Genomic DNA, 19,144 nt, shown 5'->3' with positions numbered 1-19,144 from the left:
TTCTTCTTAACAGTGTTTTTCATATCACTGTAAATTGGACCACTTACAGGAGTAGTAGTATCCATTGAGTTAATTAGGCTGTGTTTGGATTTGCGTTGGAGAAGAGAGAAGCGCGTTTGAGCTTCTTGAACGCTTCATCTTTATGTTTGGCAACATTTTATCCTCTAAACGTAGAAGTGATTTCTATGTTAAACCAACGTTTACTAGAAGCTATAAATTCTAGCTTTTCCGTTTAACTTTTCACGTTAGATTAAAATTATGTTGTATGTACCAATTATATCCTTCATTATTCATATGTTGTTTTTTTATAATATTTTTTTTAATACTCTCTTATGCATATTATTTTTTTATAAAATTTCTGTTTTTTTTATTTATATGAGTTTTTTTATTGTTATTGTTATTTTTTTTACATGAAATATTTTTTACTTGTATTATGATTCTATTAATCCTATTAGAGTACAAAGAATATTGAAAATACTAAAAAAAATATTAAAATTTATTTAAATATTTAAATAAAATTATAAAATACATAAAATAATTATTAAATTCAATTCCTTTCTGTAATTTTTTACCTAAAAGTGATTTTGAATAATGTATCCAAACAATATTTAGTTTACTATAATCCATTTGAATAAAAATTGCCAAACATAAATCACGTTAACACTAACTCACTTTTGATCAAAATCAATTTTACAAAATCAATTTTATACAACTCAGTTTGCAAACTGTAATCCAAACACACACTTAGTCGTGGTGATAGTTCATCTACCTTTTTGGTCAACAGTTGTAGGTGCTTAGCTATCCTTCTAAAAAATTTGTTGGAATTATACTTACTTCAGCACTAGCCTATCACAAAAAAGAACAATCAAATCATTAAGAATAGAAACGAGTTGCTTAATAAAGAAAAGGATAAAGGATTTATGATTACCATTGTAAAAATAAGTTGGAAATTCGTGTCTGTCCACTTGATATCATAAGGGTGTAACAAATCCATACTTGTGGACTCAGTCTTTAGCTTTAAAGAATCCATTAACTATCTTGAACTTAAAATATAAAAATGTACTGAATATTATATTTAGTTGTGAAAGAAAGCATGTATATATAGATAGTGTTTTTTTAACATAAGTTGGTTACATAAATGTCCCACTACTCCCTCATCTATAGAAAAATCTTGAACAACTAAACCGTTCAACATTATCTTAAAATTCGGTGATAATGAAAAAGAAATTTACAAGAGAATAGGTAATGCATATGCACATCAATATATATTTCTTTTCATATATACTTGTAGATAAATATTACCATATGTGCTGTTTAATAAATTTAGTTGCATTTATTACTTATCTAAAAATATGAAAAAAAAATTGACATACTTAGATTTATACAAAAAAATTATTCCTAGCATTCATTTAATTTAGAGAGCAAACAAAATTAGTTATTTTTTATTGTCGGTTTCAATTTTAATTTAATATTAAATAAATTATATTATGTAAACTTTTACTTAACATTAACCTACTATGTGTCTATGTTTTTTCTTTTCATTCATGGAAAAAGCGATAAAGAGTACATAAACTATAAAAATATTTTTCTAAGATATAATTATGACTATAACAAACTTGTTACATTAAAATTAAATTTTTTAACCTTGCCTAAAAATATTAAAAGAAGTATCTTTATTCAGTACTCACAATTGAAAGACATTATTTATACTCATAATAATAAATTTACTATTTGTACTAAATTATAATAAATTATATAAAGATTACGTGAATCTATTGGAAATTAAAAATTAGATACTAATTTTTATAAAGACTAAATTTACTGACTAATTAATTTTTAATAACAAAAACATCAATGTTAATGTTAAAAGACATATAATTTTATCATAATGAGGTAATTTATTTAATTTTAATATGAATTAGAATTTTAGTTTTAAAAATTATTCATTTAGATTTTTTAGAGTAACGATAGACTAAAATATCATATTAGATAAATATTATTTACTTTTATTAATCATTAAATATTTGAATTAGTTTTAAAAATTGAAATATCTCCACGAGTACACTTTTACAAGAGAACAAATCAAAATATTGTAAGTATTTTTTCTAATAATTTCTTTTATGTTGTTTCCTTTTTAGAAACAGTACAGCCAGTTTTTATTAAGACTTAAAAGATTACGTATATATATAATAATTATTATTTATCCTCCATAGTTTATTAATTTTGACATTGTTTATTACATAATTCTCTTCTATTAGATTACATAAAAATCATTGTATTAGATTTAATTCTATATATCAAATATAAAAAAAATTAATTAAAGAATTATTGGGTTAATTTAATTGATCTCATAAAATTACTTTGTAATACTCAATTATCTTATTAGCATTTTTTTACAAGTTAAAATATTCGATTAATATATTAAAATTTAATGATAACTGTACATATCAAGTAGAGTTGGAAGTGAGTCAATCCAGTTCATAAGTCCACACCACCCGACTCGTTAAAAGCTCAATAAGTTAAATTCGTGAGTTGGTGAGTCGAGCTTGAAAATGAATCGAACTCATAAATTAAATAACCGATCTTAAACTTGGATAAGTTCAGCTCATTAACTCGTAAATGGCTCGATTATATATATATATTACAAACATACATACATACATATACATGTATCCTATATGCATTTAAGCTATACTTTCGATGTAGGTCATCAATAGAAAAATCATGATAATAAATAATAGACAATATGTCAAATTTATCTTTTTTTAATAATTTTTACTGTATACATAAGTTATAATTAATTGAAATAGAATTATAAATTATGTTATTGTTATTTGAGCCAGCTCATGAGCTTTTGGTGAGCCATGCTTGAGTTTAAGAAATAGGCTCGATTGTTAATGAGTCAAGTCATAGTCAAGTTCAATTTTCATGACCCGAACTTAAGTTTGGTATACTCAACTCAGCCCGACATCTACTCCTAATGTCAAGTAGTACTTCTATTGTAAGTTAATAACTAAATCTCATATAAATATTATGATTCACTTGAAAATGAAAAAAGTAGAAATGAAAAGAATGTAATTTATGATATTTTAGTTACAACTAATGGTACGAAACTGGATTACATATTTTGAAAAAAAATCTTATAGTCCCATACTATCTTTAGGACTGGCAAGAGTAATCTCACAATATTCATGTATGTCATGATTTTAATGGTGAAATTTCATTATAGGTTTCAATAAGTTTTATTACATTATTTATATAATTTAACTATATAAATTTATAAATATTATTGTGTTAAAATTTAAACGCAAAATATATATTTCTCCCGAGTGTTGAATTTTTATATTTATCTTCGGACGATGATTTTTGTAAATATTATTCGATGCGAGTTGGCATGACTTAGTCTCATAACACTATGTTTGTAGGATTGCAAGAATAGACTTGATCTTTAATCAAACATAAAAGCGAATCGAGTTAAATATGGAATTAGCTTAAGTCATTGGTTTGACCCACGATAATGAAAAAAGTGTCACATATTAACTTGTGATAAATTGAATCTATTTGCAAATCTCATGTTCAACTTACTAGATATCAATTTGTAAATTATTTAATTTTTGAAATGGCCCCTAAAATTTGACCTCTGACATAATTCAGTCCACCTTACCATCTTTAGGAGCTGGGACGATCTTCCCATCAACCATTATGCAACCACTCCACCATAGTTGTAGCCAGTGGCGGATCCAGAAATTTTATAAGAGGGGGGTCAAATTAAATACAAAATAAATTAAAAATAAGATAACAAAAAATTAATAAAATATCATTTATAGTATATAGTCAAAATTAATAATTATATTATATAAAAATCAACATTCAACTACATACTTTAGGATTTTAGTATTTTTAAATTGTTTTACGACATTTCATATAACTAAAATTTTCAATTATCCATCTGAAATAAATTTTGAAGTATTCTCTTTTTCAACATATACAATCATATATCTACTAACAATTCATTTTTTATCTTGTTTTAAAGTCTTGTTTTAATAATTTTTATTGTTTAAAAAGTCTATTCAATTATTATTGTTACTATAGAAAGAGTCAAAATAATTTTTTTTTAGCTGTTACTTTTTTATATTAATCCAAACCTATATTTTTAATAACTTTTTAATTATTTATATATTTATACGTTTTTATTATTTTTTAAATTTATTTATTAATTGCTACTAATATATTATAATTCACATTATAATTATACTAACATATAAATTTTTTTTAATGTGTTAATATACTAAAATATGTTTATTCTATAATATATATATATATATATATATATATATATATATATATTAAATATATATAATAATAAACTAATAATACTAATATTTTTTTTAAAAATGGGGGACCATGGCCACCTTAGGCCCCCCTTGAATCCGCCACTGGTTGTAGCTGCCTCTGCCTCTTTCGCCCTGGCCCGAGCCTTCTCCAGTCAGACCTCAACACGTCCCTCTCCTCTTCCAAGTATTTCTTAATCTCTTTAAGCCTGTCCACCTCAGCTCGGGAAACCATTAAAGAACTCGAAGTAGCATTGAGATGAGTCTTCTCCAACTCCCTGGCCAAGATAGTACACACACCAGCGGCCTAATTTCCATTTCGTGTAATGGTTTGAAGGTGGTTTTGAATAGCCACGTCATCCATACTAATATGCCTATGGGGAAGAATATTTTAATCACATCCAGCGCCCAACATTTGAGCTGGTATATCTTCAAAAATAATAGGAGTTCAGGTGTAGCTAGGTAGGGGGAACATTGCAGGTCCAGATAACATTGCTCTCGAAATCAGAAAAAAGGAAGCCTAACATCTAACTTCGAGAAAAAGCAGTCCTAATCATAGAAAAAAGGTCACTCCGACTCATCTAAAGGGGGGAAGCATACCCACTCTTCGGGATCAGCCACTACTATCTCATAATTCCATTCATCCTCCCGATTCTCACATAGCCTATGGTGTCTACAAAAAGTTACAGTGTATTCTTTATCAATTACAGGAATGGAGTCAGCATAAAAGTGCCCAGCCAAGCTAAAACAGAAGGGGGATTTTTGTCGACATATCATGAACAATGGATCGAGACATACAGCTATACCTACAAATGCAACAAATTAACATCGTCACTAAAGGAACTCGGTCAAATCCAAAGGAAGTCGGGTAAAAGCAACAAAACATAATACACGATTTCACAAGATATTTTTCAAAATAGACCGAATATAAATGGCGTCCCTCCTACACTATCAGCAGCGACGCCATTGGGGGACAATGCGATTATATTCTACAAGCAATGAACGGCAACAAGTTTCTCCAAAATTTCAAATACAGAGCCAAACGTTCATAATAGTAACATCAGACGACGAAAACGCTTCAAAAAAGGGTTTTTAGTAAACAAGCAGCAGCATTGAACAACTTTTTCCAAAGAAGTTTCAAGACACAAACAAAATCAACAATGTAAGAATCTCCATTGTTACTTGAAATGCCCACCAAAATACAAGAACAGATTGAAAGAGCCCAGAATAGTTACACAAAAAGAAGTCAAGAATTCCAACGTTGATAAGGTGCAAAAAGGGAAAGGCACGTCTCACAGCAAGCAACCACGAACGTTCTTCTCCGAAGGGTGAAAAGAGACCTTCAAAGAGTCCAATACAGAGAAATCTTGGGTCGAAACGACGAACAAGGAACGAAAGGGAAAAGTGAAGCGAAGAATTTTTTGCATCTAGAAGGAAAGATGGCAACACAGAGAGCTTTTCAGATATGGAATAAGGAAGAAGAAGAAAGGCGCGAAGCTTGTATAAGAGCGAAGGGGGAAAAAGGGTATTTTGCACCCCTCTTTAGAGCTATGCGCAGATTCCAACAAAATGGCCATGGAATGATCACCCCTAATTTAAAGTGGTAACATTCAAAATTTCAAAACACATTGAGAATCTGATCTCTTGAAGGTGGCGTACACGACAAGGTAAACTGAAGCCGCGAAATGCTTGAACCCAATCTCATGAAAGCTTGGACTCAAGTAGGGACACTATTCATACTCTGACCCAAAACATAGATCCAGGCCCAACAAGGACAAAAACCCCACCCAAAAAGGGTGGCTTCTATCATTTACCCGACCTCTTTAAAGAGGTTGGACATGGCGACAAGTACTAGCATTACTTATCCAAATATGTAACTGTCTCCTCGAATCTCTTCTACTATCTCTATCTCTCCTAAAAGATAGACCACAACAAACTCTCAAAGATAAAGGGAACGATTATCCATCAATTAAAGGTGGAACTACTCTAAAAAAGGTGGTCATCAAACTCTACTATAGATACATTGATACCCCCTCAGGTATACACACATTCTATTCTACTAAAATCATGCTTAAAGCCCTTACTAACTTAAGCATCGGAGTCTCTTGCAGGTACCACCCCTTGGCCCTTACCTCCTCACGTGGAACTCGGATGGTAGCACATTGGCGCAAGAACAAGTCGGATATTGCCTCATAAGGAGTGTAGACCTTACGTTCAGATACAAATCAATGTTTTAGGTAACCCTCGGAACAATTAGCATATATTATGAAGAACCAAATTCGTTGTTCTACAAAGATTCAACGAAAGCAGAAACAAGATTCGCAAAACAAAACAAAAATTGATTCTTTTTCTCGAGAATATAATCATGACTATGAGTCAAAATATATTTGTAATTCAAAAATGTCTGTTACAATATGATAAACAATTCATTATGGTCCTCGAAATATTTTATAAAAATAAAACTATAACTATCACTTTCAGATAAAATATAATTATATAATTATATAATTATATATATATATATTGGCCCTCACAAAACTATGTGTAACATACATAATATTTTTGTTTAATGTTTGTTATGAATAAGATTTGATGATTTTGTGGAATATTATATGTTGAACACAAAAAATTTATAGTTATAATATTATATATTGAAGTATAAAATACACATTAAAAAAATAAGTTAAACAAACATATATTCATATAAAGTACATTGTTAGTGAATTGGTGAGAACTTTTTGTATACACAATGTATTTTTGTTAATAATTTATATTATCTTTTAATTCATACAAAATTGTAATAAGAAAACTATAAAAGAGGAAAAAAACATATTAATTAGAAAAAAAATAAATTTAAAAATAAAGATATAGTAAACATTACGTTATGATATCTTAAATCTCTTTTTAAAGGATTGTATAACAATTAATTACAACCTTATTATCATATCTTTTTTATTTATTTTTATCTTCTCACAATTATTTTATAATAATAAATGTGTACTCATTCGAAAGTTTAACTTTTAATTAAAAAAAATAGAAACATCCCATAATTAAATGACCATTCCTTATATGACAATAACAAATTCATTTTATTTTAATTAATGGGTTAATGAATTTATTTAAAAAAAATATTTTTATGATATATTTTTTTATGATTCGAATTTCTTGAAAGAAATATATTTTAAAAACTTGGACACTAAAAACTAAACTATAATTTTACATTCTCATGGTCTAAAACTAAATTTTTAAATGTTATAATTTATATGCCAACGTATTGTAAAAAAAAACGAATACGAAGAGATTATTCTTTTTTGGGATAAAATTATTTTATTTAGATTGGAGTCATAAAAGTTATTATGATCTTGGATATTAGTTATTCTTTTAATGTTTAAATGAAGAATAATTAAATATATATTATTTTTTAAAATATAAAAAAGATAAACAAAATTTATGTCAACCACTTTTAAAAAAATTTAGCGAATAAGTAAAAGAAGGCATTTTTCTCTCACCAATTTTATGGCTAATACTAAAATATGTCAACCGTTCTTCCACTACTCCATGATCAATCATGTTCATGCAAATTCTGCTGGTTTTTTTAATCCAATCAAATATAATTTTCTTGATGACGAGCTATATAAGTCACAATGCATTCTTATACTTTAATATAACAGGTACTTTTATTTGTTATTGGAGTACTTTTGTCATGACCACTACCAGCTCCAAAAAAGAGATAAAATCGTCGACGGAGATGCTCTTGTCGAAGGCATTACGTATGAAATCTGGTTGTGAGAAAAAAGTTCATACAACAAAAAATATAGAAAAGTATTTGTCTGTATCAATTGACATCCTTGCCAAAGGAACAGAGACCGACATCTACATTCCCCTGGTGAGTGCCTTAGACATTTGGCAATATATACAAATGAATTATATGTTGTTATTTCGGTCAAGATTGTATTATTAAACATTTAGTCACAATTTTTTATTTTAACTTCTTATAAATGCAGTGGCTACCCATTTTGTTTAGACCCCTCCATGGATGACATTAACACATACAGAAACACTAGTTGCAACATATGTTTACGGCATAGCCAATGATACAAAAACTCATAGGTTTGTATAAATTTATCTCTATTTTTCACACTTCAAATTTTTGTTTAAATTGGTGTTAACATTTATTTGAGCAGAGATGAAATATTAGCAAAATCAAGCCAATTTAGTGCCAAAATATCGTCATTTAAGACTCTGTGTCCAGAAAATTGTATAGATGAAAATGTAAGGTCTCTTATCATTTATAAACCATGTTTGCACTCTACCATATTAAGTAAAAACTAAAATTTATAATTTACTAAACAAGTACTTAATGTGTTAGCTTCAATGTTGACATATGATGAAAGATCAATGTCAGAATTGCATATGAATTAGTACATGCCATCAACCTTCGCAGTGAGTATATAAAAATATTTTTAAAAAATAATTTTTAAATATAGTTCATTCTTAAATTATTATTTTACTTGTCCTCTACAGCAATACATACTAGATGAGGAGGTCTCGTCAAAAAATATGCGAAGAGAATATCAAGAAGATTTTATGGGAAAGGTAGATTACCTTAGAAAGGTAATTGAATTATTTACAATTTAATTTTTATAAAAATTTATTTAATTGTGTATTATTCATTTTCTGTTTACTCACAGTTAAAAATTATTAGATGTTTGTTAGTGTTAAGGAAGACAATAATCACTGGTACTTAGTGGTGTTTGATTTTCGAAAGCAAGAAGTTATTTTATTAGATCCAACACCTAATCTATCTAAAGAGGACTCAAAGGATTTAACCATTAAAAGACTGGTAATTGTATTTGTTTGATAATTTTAATTGTCTAATTCCTATTATATTTGTAAATAATGTTAAATAGTTAAAATGGATGCAGGCTTTGTATACAGAAGTTATGTTACAGGATCCCACATTTTATGACTCCAAATGTACTGTAATGCCAAAAGTTGTCGTCATGTCACATGAAATCGGAAGATGTGAAAAGTATTTGTTTTATTTATAGTTTACTCAAAAAATTATATTACAATCCAACTGAACATTTTTATTGACTGTAACTTACTTTATAGAAATGATGGAGGTGTTTGGGTGGCTCAATGGATGAGAGAATGTGGTTGGTGCGATCAATATTCTTCTATTGATGTAAGTAGTTATAGCATAACATAAAAAATTAAGTATTTATTTCAAATTGCATGAATATCTTTTGTCTCTTTTCACAGGTTCACGATGAAATTCGGATGAGACTTGCTTTGGATCTCATATTGTATCAGTGCAATGTGAAAAGGGATGTTGTCATCAAAGCTGCCGAAAAAAATTATAAGGAAATTAATGCCAAGTATAGGACTTTAGTTAAAAAGTAGGATGCATTAGTATTAGATCTCCAATTATTTATTTGTCTACTATTAGTATGATGTTCTTTCTTTGTTATTTTTGCTCATATTATTCGTCTTTTTTAATTGTTATTTTATTTCATTTAAAATTTATTAATCTTTATGTAATTTGATATATGTTAAATATATAATTTATGATCGTATATGTTGCTGATTATTAGAGTTAGATCTTTGAAAGTATATTTTAATGTAAAATAGTTTATATTAAATAGAAAATAATCTATACTCAAATGGAAAATTATCTATACTCAAGCTCCTAAAATACTTTTTTTTATTTAACATAACTATACGATGAATGAAAACAAATAATAATAATAATAATAATAATAATAATAATAATAATAATAATAATAATAATAAGGGTAAGTTTAGATAGATACATAACACTCTTTAATTTATTCTTCTAAATTATGATTATTATAAGATAGCTGTCAAAATAATTTTTTAATACTTATAGTATAGGTAATTTTTTATTATTTATTAACTCTTCTTAATATTTACTTTTGAACTTCTTGAAGTACTTAATTTTAGATTTTTACCTTTTGCTTACCTTTATCTTCTTTATTCATAATTATAGTATTACTCTAGAATAAACGAAAGTGAAAATATATCAATATTGACAAAGATGATATTAAACAAAAATATTATATTTTGCAATTAAAAGTACATAACTAGAGTACAAAATTAGAGTATAAGAATAGAACTACTCATGAAAATTAAGTGATTACACACTTAACAATAAAGAAGAAGTTAAATATAGTATAATAAGAAAGATAACTATGACCTTTGAGAGAAATGTATACAAATAAGTTTTTATTAAACTTTAGTTAAGGCGAGGACTATTTTCAAAATTTTTTGCTTATTGTCCTTAATAATGAAAAATATACTATTTCATTGATAAAAAAAATGTACAAATATATTAGTTCATACATAACATTGACATCAAGATAAAAATTATTTAAATTAATGAAAAGCGTATATCTTTATAAGAAAACATACTTAACCTATCAAAAAATGAAAAACAAAAAATTAATAATTTCTTATAATGTTGGGATAATACAACATAACCACTCATACATTTTTTACAACGACATTTATAGGTTGTTTCCTAATTTTTTTTTCCAATAATAAATAACTTATATTAATCTCTATTTGTTTGAATGAATGCAGTAGAAAATTTTGGAGTCCTGATTCTTCTAGAAAAGAAGATAAGAAACTCATGCATTAAACCTCTATCAGAGAGATATGGATTTAGACCTAGAAGATAGGGGTATATTGAGGGATAAATTTTTTTTTTATAAATTCAGCAAACTTACTTACATTTTAATACAATTTATTAAAATTTAAATTGTATTAGTATATTTTTATTTTCAATTAATTTAATTTTATTTAAATAATTTGAATTTTAAATTATAAAATTTTTATTATTTAAAATTTAAATAGATATAATTTAAATTAATAATTAAATTTAAATTTATAAAATTATATGTATTTGTATTATTGTACTCATATAATTAATTGTATTTTTTAATTTAAAAAAATAACGATTTGAAATCATTAATTCTTAACTAAAAAATAAATACACTTGTATTATTTTTAAATTAAAATTTATTAAATAAATATATTTTTATTATTTTAATATTTTATTTAAATAAACATATTCGTATTATTTTAAATAAAATTTAAATAAACGTACCCATAGTATTTTAAATCATTTTAAAATTAATGCCAGTAGATTGATACAAAATTTTAGAATTTTAAATAAATATATTTTTATTATTTTAAATAAATATATTTTTTAATTTAAAAATAATATAAATGTATTTAAATAAATGTAGGCATGTTCTTTTAATCGTGTTAGGATAGTGTGGGATAGGTTATTGCACGTTAATCGTGCTAGAGAGTGTGGGATAGCTCGTTGCACGTGAATCGTGCTATCCCATAGTGGTTTAGGTGGGAAAAAAAACTATCTTAGGATAAATTATATATATAATTTAGGATGTTTGATGCCGTGTAACGATTTATGAGCATTTTTTGAAGGAGTTTGATGCATAAATTATCTTAGATTGTGGTGTTTAATATAATATTTAATACACATTATTCTAGCACGATTAATGTGTTAATAGATTTAGAAGATTCACATTTTTGAATTTAATCTAAGAGAATCAAATAAAATTAATTCTTTTTTATTTTATTTAAATAAAAGTCTAAAAGATATGTGTAGAATGTATTTATTTTTTTTTAAAGAAATAATTGTACTAGCAAATGGAATACGTAGAAAATATTAGCTTTGAAATTTGGTGTCAATGATTTTGTGGGAATGGTGTTTAACATAGTTGGTTAATATGAAGATAAAAAAAAAAAATAAAAATAGAGATTCTTTACAAGTCTAAGATAGATATCATAAATGCCAAGATAATTCATGGCAATTTTATGTGATAGAAGACAAAAATGTAATTATGGTATAACGCAGACTAGTTGATAGCATGAACATTGTTAAAATTTTGGCATGACCTTTTTCATATTTGTTATATGTCTCTTTAGTTGGTGATGTTATAGTTTATTGTAATGATATGATGGTAGTTTAATTGTATGAGTTAGGTCCTTTTTATTTGGTTAAATTTTTTCTATGGCTATCCTATTCTTGATGGCAATGCCAAAATAAATATTTTCATTAGTTATTTTTTTTCTCTATTTTTGAATCAATTTTATTTTAAAAAAATTTATTAAAAATTTTTGTTGTAGACAAAATTAATAATATTATGTTCAATTATTTAAGGAGACCAAATTAATATTTTGATTAGATACTTTTGTTTTATTGAAAATAAATTCTAATTTCATTAAAAAATAAATTCTAGTTGATAAGTAAAAACACAAAAACGTGCATGACAGTGAAATTATAATTTCTAGACAAAAAATATAGTCTTATTATCTTAAAAAATAATTTATTTATAGAATAATATTGAAAATTAACAATAATTTGCATGAAAATAGTTTATTAGTAAAATAAAAGTTAATTGATTGATTACCATAAAATTTAATTTAACGATAAATTTGCAATTGAACATATTTTTACAGCTTAATTTAAAATCTGTTTACAACTTAATTTAAAAGCAACTGAAAATGTAAGTTATGGGAAACAAAACAAAACTCATCAAAAAAATAAAATAGAGATAAAAAAAGGACAGATGATATCATTTATGCCATTCCTATAAAAAACCGTAAATTTTGTTTTTTTTTTTTCAGAATACTAAATTTTACTTTTTCAAACAATTTGTATACATATATTTGACAAAAATTAAATAAAAAAAAGTTTCAGATAAATTTAAAAAAAAAATTGGTCAATATAAATGAAGAAAAAGAACATATCAAATTCATCTGTTAGGAATTTAGGAATAACACGCAAAAAGAATTTAAATTATTTTAAAAGTAGTTATTTGATCTATTCAAACCGATTTTTTTAAATAAACTATTTGTATAAAATAAATTAATTTTTTTTAAACCATACAATAACACATGTCAACTATCCAGAAGCAACTTCATTCCACCAAATTAAAATACCTTGCTTCGTATATCATATTCTAATAATTAGCAGGGAACGGAACAAAATAATGAATTTTTTATAATATTCTTAATCTGAATTAATCTACTTGGTATCTGATTTTTTGCTTAAACAAATTAATGAATTGATTCCTCAACATAAATTAATTTGGAGTAAAATATCAAATTAAAATGTGATAAAGTCATACCATAGTAATATAAACGAACGATCGAACGAAAAAATAAAACAACTATTCATCATTAATTTTCATGCATTTACACTCACATGTAAACTACATTCATCCTACGTAATGTTTATATGATGTCTGTACACTACATACAGATCTTATTACAAGGTATTTCTCGCTTTTTATTCTAAATATTAAAATCAAGGCAAGCAACTAAGCGAGAAACTTGAATGTCGTATGTTAGATATCAAGAGAGAACGGCTTCCGTCAAAATCCAGATAGAGGACCTTGAATCTTGTCCATGTCCTTCTTGTGCTAAACTAAAAATAGCAAACTAAGAGAAAGAGACAACCTCTTCTAAGCACAGAAGTGCTGAGACGATTCTCCACCATCACTGCTACAGTAACAGTAACATAAGCCATTATTGTTCTGGTTAAGGCACACTATGACTGAGACGACGCTACCACCAAATAAGGCGTGTTGTTGAAGGAGTGGGCGAGGCCACTGGTAACCGCCTCAGCGGTCAAGAAGCTATCTTCCCGCAAGTGCTCGAAGGCCCGGTGCTTGAGAGTCTCGAACATGAGCTCGGGCTGGTGCTGCATGGCTCGGAGGACGTCTCTGCACGATGGCCCCGACTCGGCACTGGTGACAGCAAAGCCCTGGGGACCGTCGCTCTGTGAGACCCTAACAACGCTGGGCCCACCAAACAAGTTGTGGAGTCCTCCTAGCGCCTCCTGGTAAGCCCCTCCCAAGAACATTCCCAGGTAGTACTTATGTCCATCACCGATTTCATGCAGCGGCAGGCTCGACTCGCCGTTGATAAACCTGTCAACCTTGCCGTCGCTGTCGCATGTCAAGTCCGAGAGCACCCCCTTCACGGCGGGCTTCTCGTCGAGCCGGTGGATGGGTAGTATGGGGAACACCTGTTGGATACCCCAGAAGTCGGGAATGGAAGTAAACACCGACATGTTCACGTGGTATGTTCTCACTGATTCCGATTCCTCCGCCGTCGCTACGGCCTTCCTCACCACATCATATAACCCGTCAATGCCCGCTAGTTCCTCCATACCCAATGAGCCTTCCTTGAACTCATCCAGGCATCGCTTCTTCATTTCTTCAATGTAGAGCAGGCAAGCGTCATGCTCGCCTCTAATGGCGGTAGCGCAGAGGTTGCGGTAATCGGCATGAACGCCCTCTGATAGACCCTCCAGCAAGTACTGTAGTCCGAGCAGGGAAGACAGCGCATTGGTGGTTGCTGCATTGCTGCTGTTGCAACCAAATGCTTCAAAAACCAATACGGATTGATGGGACACAATGGCCCTCCCACTCTCGCTGCAGATTACAGGGTGCTTAACGGACCTTTTGTCGCACACACGCTGAACTGCTTCAACAACCGCTGCGGCGTACTCTTCAAGGCCGTACCCAACAGACACGTCTGAGTCGCTGGATTTGGAGCCATTATAATCAATGCCAAGGCCTCCTCCGATGTCTATGACTCTCATGTTAGCTCCCATACGAACCAGCTCACAGTATATCTGTGCAGCCTCCGAAACTCCATCGGCAAGGAGTGAAGTGGATGGGATCATAGAGCCAATGTGAAAGTGCAACAACTGCAGGCAATCAAGCATGCCCAAGATTTGAAGCTTCTTCACAACCCTCACAATCTGAGCGGTGGTTAACCCAAACTTGCCCTTCTCTCCCGAAGTGGACCCAAAGTGCCCCGAATGCTTGGTCCTCAGCTTGGCCCGGAAGCCAATCACTGGTCTGATGCATAGCTTTTTGCTGAGATCGATGATCATGTCAAGCTCTTCCTCTTGCTCCAGAACAATCACGGTGTTCAAGGCAAGCTTCCTTGCAACCAACGCAAGGGAAATGTACTCTGCGTCTTTGAATCCGTTGCAAACAAGAAGACCTTCTGCGCTGCCTTTGCACAAACAGCTCATAGCCAACAGCAGCTCTGGCTTCGACCCAGCCTCCAAACCGAACCGGAACGATGAACCGAATTTCACGATGTCCTCCACGATGAACCGGTCCTGATTGCACTTCACCGGGTAGACCCCCTGATAGTGAGAGCCGTATCCGCCAGACTGGATCGCGTAGTCGAAGGCCGATTGAAGGGATTCGAGGCGGTGCTTGAGGATATCAGGGAAGCGAACCATGAGAGGCAGCTGTAGGCCGAGACCGCCACATGAGATGGAGTCGGTGGCTTTCTTCACGATCTTGAGCAGATCAATCTCCTGGTGACCCAGCGTTGCGGAGCCGTGGGGGCACACCGCCACGTTCCCGGAGGAGTTCACCGTAAAATACGGAGCACCCCACCCGTTGATGTTATAGAGCTCCGCCGACATGGATGGAGACCAATGGGAATTGATCTCGCCGGTTGTGAAGGGAGGTGCGGCAGCTGGAAAGGTGATCGGTGCTGGAAAAGAGAGGCCCCCGGTGAATGCAAAGGCGGGACATGGTAGAGGTGCCGCATCAACACAACACGCCAAGGCCGGCATCTCTGTTTTAGCGATGATAAAAAAATATTTGTTTAATGTGGGGGCTACAATAATAGCCGCCGAGGCCACCGCCACTGCCTCGGCCTCCCACTTGGAAAAGTAAAAGTGAAAGATATAATGAGAATGGAGAGGTTTGTTCTTGTTAACAAACGAAGTAAATAGATATATGATAAATAATATAAGGTAACTGATGAAAGAGGTTGTGATGGGTTAGGTTTAATAATGGATGATTTATTGAAAGTGGAAAGGGACGAATGAACCAAAAAGGGAGAGAAAGAGAAAGAGAAAGAGAACCGAATCCGAATATTGTGGAGAGATCAAAATGGTGTGAATTCTGAAACGATAATGTAGAGAGAAATGAAGGGAGGCAATAACGGAAAAGGAAACACAACACAACACAATCAAATTAGTAACTTTTATGTATAGCAAATGAAATGAGTGATTCGAATTACACAACCAGCATTGCTAAGGGGTTAATATATTTTGTAATTTATAATAATTAATTAGTGATTATTAATATTTTTAATATAAAAAATATATAATGATATTAAATTATACATTCTTTTTTTATTGATTAAATACTATTGGTAAAAAATAATTGAATTCGAGAAAGAAAATTATTAAAAAAAAAGTCAAGTGGACTAATTAGTTTGATCCTCATGTTCTAGTCAATCCCTGTGGGAAGACTAGCTTTAGAGCGATCTAGATCAATTAGAATCTGCCAATTTCAACCACTGCTGAGTTTGACAACTCAAGAGTTACCAATTAATCAACCAAAGCCAAAAGGGAATAAAATCTACTTGAATGAAATAATTTGGATAGAGCCCAAGCATCAATAACATAAATTATTAGAGAAAACAATCATAAGTCTGAAATACCTTAAATTATATTAAACATATATAATTAAAAATAAGAGAAGTCAAAATAAAGGAATATTAAACCTGGAGCTCAGAAAAATTGTAAGTTGAAATAATAATAAATCCTAAATCCTTTAAGAGGAATCCTAATCCTAAATCCTAAGAGAGAGGAGAGAGCCTCTCTCTAAAAACTACATCTAAAACCTAAAATTGAGTAATGATTGAATGATCTGATTCTAAAACCTAAAATTGAGTAATGATTGAATGATCTGATTCTGCTCCACTCCCAGCCTCTAATCTGTATTTTCTGGGCCGAGAACTGGGTCAAAAACAGTCAAGAAGTCACTAATTGTGAAATCTGGTCCGTACAGGTCGCGGCAAAGTGACGTGGAGGCGTCATCCACGCGTTTGCATGGAATGAGATTCGCAGATGCAACGCATCCAAATTATATATCAAATCGAAGCCCCGGACGTTAGCTTTCCAACGCAACTGGAACCGCATCATTTGGACCTCTGTAACTCAAGTTATGGTCGTTTTAGTGCGAGAGGGTCAGGCTGACAGCTTTGCAGTTCCTTCAACTAGAGTATTCCTTCCACTTTTGCATGCTTCCTTTCCATCCTCTAAGCCATTCCTGCCCTGTAATTCCTGAAATCACTTAACACACATATCAAGGCATCTAATGGTAATAAGAGAGGATTAATATTAGCAAATATAAAGCCAAAGAAGCATATTTTCAATCATAGCAAAAAATCATGAAGGAGAATGTAAACCCATGCATTTAGTATGAATAAGTGTATGAAAAATCGATAAAATCCACTCAATTAAGCACAAGATAAACCATAAAATAGTGGTTTATCAATCACATTTTGGGGGCTGGCCTCACGGCCATGCCTACCTTATTATCACTTATGTATTTTCAACGGTGGAGTTTCTACACATCATAGATTAAGGTGTGGAGCTCTGCTGTTCCTCGAGTATTAAAGTAAAGTACTATTGTTCTTCTATTTAATTCATGTTTATTCTTATTTTAAGATATTCATTCGCACACAAGAACATGATGAATGTGATGATTATGTGACACTCATCACCATTCTCACTCATGAACGCGTGATTGATAACCAGTTCCGTTCAACATGATGAATGTGATGATTATGTGATACTCATCACCATTCTCACTCATGAACGCGTGATTGATAACCACTTCCGTTCTACATGAAAACAAGCTTAAATGTATATCTCTTGGGTTTCTAATCAACGATTCACATTGACTCCCCTCTGACAATGGGGCATCTGAATCTGAGATTGGAACCTTCGTGGTATAAGCTAGAATCAATTAGCAGCATTCTTGAGATCCGAAAAGTCTAAACCTTGTCTGTGGTATTTCGAGTAGGATCTGGGATGGGATGACTGTGACGAGCTTCAAACTCGTGACTGTAGGACGTGGTGACAGACGCAAAAGGATAGTAAATCCTATTCCTACACGATCGAGAACCGACAGATGATTAGCCCTATGTAACCCGTAACTGGACCATTTTCACTGAGAGGATAGATGGTAGCCATTGACAACGGTGATTCCCCTACAAACAGCTTACCCTGGAAAGGAGTCTGAAGGATTCGATGAAGGCAGTAGGAAAGCAGAGATTCAAAAGGAATGAGGCATCTCCATACACTTATCTGAAATTTCCACCAATGAATTATATAAATATCTCTATCTTTATTTTATGTTTATTTATCTTTTAATTATCAAAACTCCATAACCATTTTAATCTGCCTGACTGAGATTTAGAAGGTGACCATAGCTTGCTTCAAGCCGACAATCTCCGTGGGATCGACCCTTACTCACGTAAGGTTTATTACTTGGACGACCCAGTGCACTTGCTGGTTAGTTGTGCGAAGTTGTGAAAAAGAGTTGAGATTACAATTGTGCGTACCAAGTTGTTGGCGCCATTGTGTATCACAATTTCGTGCACCACCTTTCCAAGGGAAAGACTAAGACTTGAGGATTCATATTGATTTATCCACCTGACTTACCTTCGTAGTTAGAGGTTGACTAAGTTGGAGCAAAAGCCAATTCTCATCACAATTGATAAGGATAACTAGGATAGGACTTCCAATTCTCATACCTTGCCAAGAGTTTTCTTAGCTATTGATTTATTAACTCCTGCAATTTATTTCTCTTGTTCAAACCTTTCAAAAACCCAAAAACACTGTTTTCCATAACCAATAATAAAACACACATCCCTGCAATTTCTTGAGAAGACGACCCGAGGTTTGAATACTTCGGTTATTT

At 30.9% G+C, this 19,144-nt stretch overlaps 1 protein-coding gene across 1 annotated transcript; it reads right to left on the bottom strand.

The window, feature by feature from the left end:
- Window positions 1-13,938: 13,938 nt before the first annotated feature.
- Window positions 13,939-15,996, bottom strand: LOC130959874 (arginine decarboxylase-like). The gene has a single exon (XM_057885337.1). The coding sequence runs from the start codon at window positions 15,994-15,996 to the stop codon at window positions 13,939-13,941; it is 2,058 nt and encodes a 685-aa protein (XP_057741320.1).
- Window positions 15,997-19,144: the final 3,148 nt, after the last annotated feature.

The sequence above is a fragment of the Arachis stenosperma genome, unplaced genomic scaffold (assembly GCF_014773155.1).
Source record: "Arachis stenosperma cultivar V10309 unplaced genomic scaffold, arast.V10309.gnm1.PFL2 arast.V10309.gnm1.Scaffold_100025, whole genome shotgun sequence".
NCBI classification, from domain to species: Eukaryota; Viridiplantae; Streptophyta; class Magnoliopsida; order Fabales; family Fabaceae; genus Arachis; species Arachis stenosperma.
Note: the sequence above shows the minus strand (reverse complement) of the source record. Positions and strands in the feature narration are given on the sequence as shown.

Coding starts and splice junctions, on each gene's coding strand:
- LOC130959874 (XM_057885337.1), bottom strand. CDS start 15,996: ATGCCGGCCTTGGCGTGTTGTGTTGATGCGGCACCTCTACCATGTCCC.